This window comes from Aureococcus anophagefferens (assembly GCF_000186865.1).
Source record: "Aureococcus anophagefferens unplaced genomic scaffold AURANscaffold_15, whole genome shotgun sequence".
Classification (NCBI taxonomy): Eukaryota; class Pelagophyceae; order Pelagomonadales; family Pelagomonadaceae; genus Aureococcus; species Aureococcus anophagefferens.
The window spans coordinates 366754-374839 of record NW_008705575.1 but is presented as its reverse complement, the minus strand read 5'-3'; the positions used below and the strand labels follow the sequence as shown (position 1 = coordinate 374839).

Here is an 8086-nt window from a genome sequence, read left to right as displayed (position 1 = left end):
CCTCGGCGCGGTCTCCGACGCCGGCGCGCTGGACGGGGCCGCGTCGCTCGCATTGGCGGCGCCGACGGCGTGCCTCCTGGGCTACGGCATCGCGCGCCTCGGCGACAGCGGCCTCAAGGAGCTGCGGAACTACGTCTTCGCGGCCGTGTCGCAGCGCGCGATCCGCGTTGTCGCGCGGGGCGTCTACGAGCACCTGACGGCGCTGGATTTGGCCTTCCACCTGGACCGCAAGACGGGGCAGCTGAGCCGCGTCATCGACCGCGGCGCGCGGTCCATCAACTACCTCGTGTCGATGACGCTCTTCAACGTCGCGCCGACGGCGCTGGAGATCGCGCTCGTGACGTCCATCGTCTCGTTCAGCTTCGGCCCGGCCCACGCCGCCGCGGCGCTGGGCACGGTGTCCGCCTACGTCGTCTTCACGGTGACCTACTCGAACCGGCGCATCCCGATTCGAAAGCGGATGAACGCGGCGGACGCCAAGGCCTCGGGCCACGCCATCGACACGCTCATCAACTACGAGAGCGTCAAGTACTTTGGCAACGAGGCGCGCGAGGCGGCCAAGTACGACGCGCTGCTCGCCGGCTACGAGACGGAGGCCGTCGAGGTGCAGCGGACGCTGTCGATCCTCAACTTTGGGCAGCAGGGCATCTTCGCCGTGGGCCTCGGGACGATCATGCTGCTCACATCCGACGCCATCCTGCGCGGGGAGGCGTCCGTCGGCGATCTGGTGCTCGTCAACGGCCTGCTGTTCCAGCTCGCGATCCCGCTGAATTTCGTCGGCATGGTCTACCGCGAGATCCACCAGGCGCTCGTGGACATGGACGCCATGTTCGAGCTGCTGGACAAGGAGCCGGGCCCCGTGGCGGCGCGGAGCCGCGACGAGCGCGAGCGGGTCATCGGCGCGCCGCCGGCGGTCGTCTTCGACGACGTGTCGTTCGCCTACGAGCCCTCCCGCAAAATCATCGACGGCCTGTCCTTCGAGATCAAACCGGGCGAGACCGTGGCCATCGTGGGCGCGTCGGGCTGCGGCAAGTCGACGCTCCTGCGGCTCCTCTTCCGCTTCTACGACGTCGGCGGCGGCCGCGTGACCGTCGGCGGCCGCGACGTCCGGGACTACGACGTCGGCGACCTGCGGGACGCCATCGGCGTCGTGCCCCAGGACACGTCGCTCTTCAACGCGACCATCGGCGAGAACATCCGCTACGGCGACCCGCGCGCGTCCGACGCCGCCGTCGAGGCCGCGGCGCGCGCGGCGAACCTGACGCCGCTGCTGGACTCGTTGCCGGACCGCTTCGACACGGTCGTCGGCGAGCGGGGGCTCAAGCTCTCCGGGGGGGAGAAGCAGCGCGTCGCGCTCGCGCGCGCCGTGCTCAAGGACGCGCCCGTCGTCTGCTTCGACGAGGCGACGTCCGCGCTCGACACGTCGACGGAGTCGGAGATCATGGGCCACCTCCGCGACCACGCGAGTGCGGGATCCAAGACGACGCTCATCATCGCCCACCGCCTGTCGACGGTCGCGGACGCGGACGAGATCGTCGTGCTCGACCGGGGCCGCGTCGCGGAGCGCGGCACGCACCACGACCTCATGCTCTACGGCGGCAAATACGCGGGGCTCTGGGCCGCCCAGGCCGAGCGGGGCGACGGGCCCGAGGGGGAGACGGCGAGGTAGCTCCGGTAAGGCGTCGCCGCTGACCTTTGCAACAAGTCGACGAAGCACTCAACGCAGGCGTCGATCGTCGTCGCCGAGCGAGTATTGAGGTGGCACCAGTGGGGCTCTCGCGTCAACCAGCAGTCGCCAGACCGCGGACGCGACAGTACCATGCCCGCCACGGAGAGACAAGCGGCGCGGCGCGGCGTCGCCGCCGCCGCCGCTCTCATGAGCCTGTTTTTCCTGCCCCTCGCCCACCCCTTCCGCCCGCCGCCGACGTTCCCGCGCACCGGGCACCGCCGGCCGAGCGCGCTGCCGCTCGAGATGGGCCGCGACCTCTACGAGGTGCTGGGCGTGCCCCGGGGCAGCGACGCGCGGACCATCAAGCGCGGCTTCCGGGAAGCCGCGCGGAAGTACCACCCGGACGTCAACTCGGAGCCCGACGCGGCGGACGTCTACAAGGAGATCTCCCAGGCCTACAGCGTGCTGAGCGACCCGGACAAGAAGGCGCGCTACGACCAGTTCGGCGAGGCGGGTTTGGGCGGCGGCGGCGGCGGCCCGGGCGGCGGCGTCGAGGTGAACCTCGAGGACATCTTCGACTCGTTCTTCGGCGGCGGCGGCGTCGGCGGGTCGCCCTTCGGCGGCGGCGGCGGCGGCTTCGGGCGGGCCCAGCGGACGCGGGGCCCGGCGCAGGGCGACGACCTGCGCGCGGACCTCGAGCTCGACTTCAAGACGGCGTGCTTCGGCGGCCAGGAGAAGGTTCGCATCACGCACTTGGAGTCCTGCGGCAAGTGCAAGGGCGACGGCATCGAGCCGGGCGCCAAGGTGACGACCTGCGACACCTGCCGCGGGTCGGGCGTCGTCATGCAGGTCACGCGGACGCCGCTGGGCAACTTCCAGACGCAGTCCGCGTGCCCGACGTGCCAGGGCACGGGCCAGTCCGTCGAGGCCTACTGCGCCAAGTGCAACGGCCAGGGCGTCGAGCGCAAGGCCAAGCAGGTGAGCGTGACCATCCCCTGCGGCGTCGACGCGGGCAACCGGCTCCGCGTCGCGGGCGAGGGCGACGCGGGGCCCCGCGGCGGCGCCGCGGGCGACCTCTACATCTTCCTCGACGTCAAGAAGGACCCGATCTTCACGCGCGACGGCGTCGACGTCGCCTCGTCCATGGAGGTCTCCGCCGCCGACGCCGCGCTCGGCTGCTCCGTCGCGACGCCGACGCTCGACGAGGACGCGTGCGAGGTCAAGGTGCCCGCGGGCACGCAGCCGGGCACGAAGCTCCGCCTCAAGGGCAAGGGCGCGCCGGCGCTGTCCAAGCCGGCGCAGCGCGGCGACCTCTACGTCACCGTGAACGTCAAGGTCCCCACGAGCCTCTCCGACGAGGAGCGCCGGCTCATGGAGCAGCTCCGCGACCTCCAGGCCAAGTAGGCAAAGGGGCCCGCGGGTAATACTCACGACCCCCGCTGGCTCTCGGGCGGCGAGCAGGGCGGCGCCTTGTCCAGGAGGAGCGGCCGCACGAGGCTCGCGCGGCCGCCGTTGTCCGCGGACGCGCGCGTCGCCGGCGGCGCCTGGTACGCGCCGGGCACGAGCGCCGCGGCGCCGTGCTTCTGGGTGCCGCCGCCCTCGACCTTGACCTGCGCGGCGCGGGGCGGGCGTCCGCGCGGCGCGCGCCGTCGGGGGACGCACCCGCCGGTTCCACTGGAGCAGGTCCTGGACGTCGGAGTAGCCCGTCGTGCGCTTGTAGTAGTGCTCCACCTAGGCATGGGCGCGCGTCTTTTTCCATCGGCGACAAACCGTTTCTCGCGCGCTGCCGTGCGGACGCGCGCCGTCGGCGGGTGCGAGAAGGACATGGCGCCGCCGGCGGCGTCGAGAGAGCCGGTCGAGGGCGCTAAGGAGCACGGCAGCGTATCAAGGAGCACGGCACGTCCAAATTAAATCTTCCGGCGTGCAGGGCTGGCGGCGGCGCGTTGTTTGACGGCCAAAAGCGGCGGGTGCCGGCGTGCGGCGCCATGTCGTCGCGGCCGCGGTCCCGCGACGTGGGCGGCCTGACGCCGCTGCAGCCGGCCCTGCGCTACCGGACGCCGTCGGGCGCGGCGCGCACGGGCAAGAAGTCCAAGGGCCGGTTGAAGAAGCTCGAGCAGGGCTGGGACGGCCGGCGGTCCACGGGGCTGCCGGACTACAACGCGCTGAGCGACAAGTACTGCGTGTTCACGCGCGGCGACGCCTTCCGCAAGCACTTCACGGAGATGGTCGGGTCGAACTCGCTCGAGCTCCTGGAGCAGTCGCGGCCGACGATGCCGACCAAGGCCGAGAGCCTGCTGCCGCGCGCGGCCGCGAACCTCGCGCAGCTCCCGACCTTCGAGCTGCCGCTGACGAACCTGGAGGTCGGCGGCGGCGCGACGGCGCGGCGCGACGACGGGCCCGAGAGCGCCTTCCCCGAGGACGACATGCCGCCGCTCTACGCGGCGTGGCCGAGCCCGCACGGGAGCCGCGAGTCGCCCAAGCCCGAGGAGCCCCAGCCCGTGTCCTACGTCGAGGAGCCGCGCACGCCCTGGGCGGACCCGCGCTTCGAGCCGCCGCCCACGGACGGCGCCGCGCCCCAGATCGCCGTGCGGCTCCGGGGCGCGCGGAACCCCGTCGGCTTTGTGGACTACGACGCGAACGACACGCTCCGCGACCTCCGGAAGACGGTCGAGGAGGCGGAGATGCTCCCGGGAACGAACCCGCGGTTCTCCTTCGTCTACGCCGACGGCGTGCCCATCTCGTTGAAGGAGGAGCCGAAGACGAAGGTGCGGTCGTTCGGCGCGCACGTCTTCGTGTCGCTCCAGAAGGGCGAGGCGCCGCGCCGGAAGCGGGGCGTCGTCGACCCGGCGACGGACGACGAGGCCATGGAGGCGCGGGTCCACCCGAAGACGTCCCTGGCGTCGAAGAAGGCGCAGAAGCGCGACTACTCGCACCTGCCGGTGGTGTCGTACGCCGCGGCGTTCCGCGGCGAAAAGGCCGAGGTGCTCAAGCTGATCCGCGAGATCTGCGGCGGCAAGGCGACGAAGATCCAGGCCCAGGTGCGCAAGACGCAGGCCGCGACGCGCGTCGGCATCATCCGCGACGGCGGCGACGACGCGGCCGCGCTCCTGGCGAAGGCGCGCGCCGCGGACGCGAAGGCGGCCGCCGACGCCGACGCGTTGAAAGCCGAGGCCGACGCGCGCGCGCGGGCCGTGCGCGACGCCGAGAAGCTCGCCGAGGAGGAGGCCGCGCGGCGCGACGCGGAGCGGAAGGCCCGCGAGGCCGAGGAGGAGCGGCTGCGGCTGGAAGACGAGGAGCGGAAGCACGCGATCGTCGAGGACGACCTGATGCTCCAGACCGCGACGTCGCAGCAGCTCTCCGGCGGCCCCCTCTTCGAGGGGCCCCTGCTGGAGCCCGGCGGCGTCGGGGCCGTGCTCTACAAGGGCGCCGTGCAGGACGCGAGCGGCACGCACCTCCTGCTGTCGATGATGGACCACCCGGACGGCGTCGTCTTGGAGGCGTACGGCGCGCTCTCCGACGACCGCTACGACGGCGCCGTGCGGAAGGACGCGTTGGTCGAGCAGGTGCCCGACTGGGAGGCCTTCGAGCTCGAGCGGCGCGCGGCCGTCTGCGCGGCTTTAGCGCTGACGACGCGCGTCCACGGCGACCGGGTGGCCTGCGACGTCGCCGCGTTGGGCCTGTCGTCGCGCGAGTGGTTCCCGGCGCAGATGCCGGGCGCCGGCAGCTTGGACGGGGCGTCGTTCACGCGGGAGCTCGATAACGAGCGCCTCACGGAGGACCCGCTGCTCTGCAGCGCGCTGCGGGAGCTCGGCGGCGCGGACGTGCTCGTCGAGGCCTACGAGTCCGGCGACGACGTGCTCATGAAGGCCGAGACCTACGCGGACCTGGAGATCAAGCCCGCGTCCTGGGCGGCGACGGGCTACGGGCCGCTGACGTACCTGCTGCGCCCGGAGAAGGAGGCCCTCGCCGCGGTGCTCTGCAGCGACGTCCTCGTCGGGCCCGACGGCAACCTCGCGCTCGCGGTCCGCGCGTCGCCGCGGCCGGACATCAACGCGCTGCTCGCGCCGACGGGCCCGCAGAAGCCCGCGCCCAAGGTCGAGCCCTACGTGCCGCCGGGCGGCGACGACGGCTTCTACGACGATGGTTCCGAGGAGGAGGCGGCCGCGGAGCAGCCGCCGGAGAAGGTGCCCGCGTTGCTCGCGAAGAAGGCGCCGGCGGAGAAGCGGGCGGCCGCGCCGAAGAAGAAGCCCGCGGCGCCGAAGAAGAAGGCCTTCCCGGCGCCCGCGCCGGCCGTCGCGGCGCCGGGCGAGCCGCCCGCGGGCGGCGCGGCCGTCGCGGACCCCATCGTCGACGCGCCGCTCTTCGAGGACGCGCCGCCGGCGGCGGCCGCCGCCGACGCGGCCAAGGGCGGCGCGGCGGCGGAAGAGCCGCCCGCGGTCGCCGAGGAGCCGTCCGTGATCTCGACGACGCTCGCGCCCGCCGAGGACCCGCAGGCGGACGCGCCCGTGCTCCACGCGGCGGCGACGGCCGACGGCGGCGCCGTCGACGTCGTCCCCGCCGACGACGGCAAGCTGCGCCTCGTCGCCGAGGACGGCAGCGCCGTCGAGGTCGGGCAGGACCAGTGGGAGGCGACGGGCTACGGCGCGCTCGAGGACCTCACGCCCGCGGAGCAGATGGCGCTCGCCGCGGAGGTGTCCCAGGCGTCGCGCGTCGACGCCGAGGGGTCCGTCGTGCTCGAGCTCGACACGCGCGTGGGCGAGCTCGTCGAGGACCAGAAGCTCGCGCGCGCGTTCCCCGCGCCCGCGCCCGCGCCGGACGGCGCGGCCGCCGAGCTGGCGCCCGAGGACTGCGCGCCGCCGCCGGACCTGCCCGCGGGCGCCGACGGGACCTTCGTGCCCGAGGCCGACGACGTCTTCGTCGACGCCGACGGCGACGCGGCCTACGTGGACCCTCGGACGGGCGCCGCGGTGAAGATCGAGGCGCGGTTCCGCACCAAGGCCGCGCAGCAGCAGTGGGCCGAGCAGAAGAACGCCGTCGTCAAGCTCCAGTCGTCGAACCGCCAGCTCCTGGCCAAGCAGAAGGTCGCGGGCATCCGGGCCGAGAACTCCGCGGCGACGACCTTGCAGTCGGCGCAGCGCGCGCACGACGCCAAGGCGCGCGTCGACGGCATCCGGGCCGAGAACTCCGCGGCGACGACGCTCCAGTCCGCCCAGCGCGCGCACGACGCCAAGGCGCGCGTCGACGGCATCCGCCAGGACAACGCTGAGAACGCCGCCGCGACGAAGCTCCAGGCCGCGAACCGCGGGCACGCGGCGAAGCAGCACTGGGACGAGCAGCAGGCCGCCGTCGCGACCCTCGAGGGCGCCCAGCGCTGCAAGAACGCGCGCCGGAAGGTCGGCGAGAAGCGCGCCCAGAAGGGCGCGGCCACGAAGCTCCAGACCGCGGAGCGCGGGCGGCTCGCGCGGCACCGCGTCGACGCGATGCGCCTGGGCCTCGTCTCCGGGCCCGCGCCCGCGCCGGGCGAGGCGGGCTACGACGGCTTCGAGGAGGACGGCGACTACGACGACTTCGAGGAGTACGACGACGACTTCGGCGACGAGGGCTTCGAGGACGGCGCCGCCGGCGAGGCGCCCGCCGGCGCGCCCGCGGCCGCGCCCGGCGGCGACGCCGCGGCCGCGGCGCCCGCGCCCGCGGCGGCGCCCGGGAGCCGCAAGTCGCGGCGGTCCGTGCGCAAGCCCCAGGAGCGGGCGACCATGGGCGCCGAGGACGCCCCGGCGACGCCCGCCGAGGCCGCGGCGCCGCCGACGGCGCCGCCCGCGGCCGACGAGCCCGCGCCGGGCACGGCCGTCGGCGACGCGGTCGTCCTCGAGGAGCCCGCGGCGGCGACGCCGCCGCCGACCGCGGCGGCGACGGCGGGCCCGCCGCCGCCGCGCGTCGACGACGCGGAGCGCGTCGCGAAGATCGCCGCGGCCGTCGCGGCGGACGCCGTCGTCTACCGGCCCGCGCCGAAGAAGAAGACGGAGGCCGTCGCGCCCCAGACGCGGCCGCGGTCCGCCAAGGAGCGGCCGAGCGAGGGCCCCGCGCCGCCCGAGGCCCGGGCCGCGTCCGCGCCCGCGCCCGCGCCCCCCGGCGGCGCCGCCGCGGCCGCGCCGGCCGCCGCCGCCGTCGACGCCGCGCTCGTCGAGGAGGCCGAGGCCGTCGCGGGCCACGCCTACGCCGCGGCGCTCGAGGCCACGGGCGACCCGGCCGTCGCGTCCGAGGTCGCGGCCGCCGCCGCGGGCGCCGTCGCGGCCCACAGCCTCGCCGACGCGGGCGTCGACGAGTCCGTCGCCGCGGCGATCGTCGAGCGCGACGTCCCCGCGGCGCTCGGCTTCGGCGCGCCCGCGCCCGCGCCGGGCGTCGCGCCCGCGGCGAAGC

At 74.8% G+C, this 8086-nt stretch overlaps 2 protein-coding genes across 2 annotated transcripts; both read left to right on the top strand.

Moving 5' to 3' along the window:
- Nucleotides 1-49: 49 nt before the first annotated feature.
- On the top strand, nucleotides 50-1669 carry AURANDRAFT_29015 (hypothetical protein; the record flags this gene model as incomplete). The annotated part of the gene is made up of 1 exon (XM_009040548.1): nucleotides 50-1669. A coding segment is annotated over one exon (1620 nt), but the record flags the coding sequence as incomplete, so codon positions are not given.
- Nucleotides 1670-1972: 303 nt separating this feature from the next.
- On the top strand, nucleotides 1973-3073 carry AURANDRAFT_29178 (hypothetical protein; the record flags this gene model as incomplete). The annotated part of the gene is made up of 1 exon (XM_009040549.1): nucleotides 1973-3073. The coding sequence occupies one exon, from the start codon at nucleotides 1973-1975 to the stop codon at nucleotides 3071-3073; it is 1101 nt and encodes a 366-aa protein (XP_009038797.1).
- Between the last annotated feature and the right edge of the window lie 5013 nt (nucleotides 3074-8086).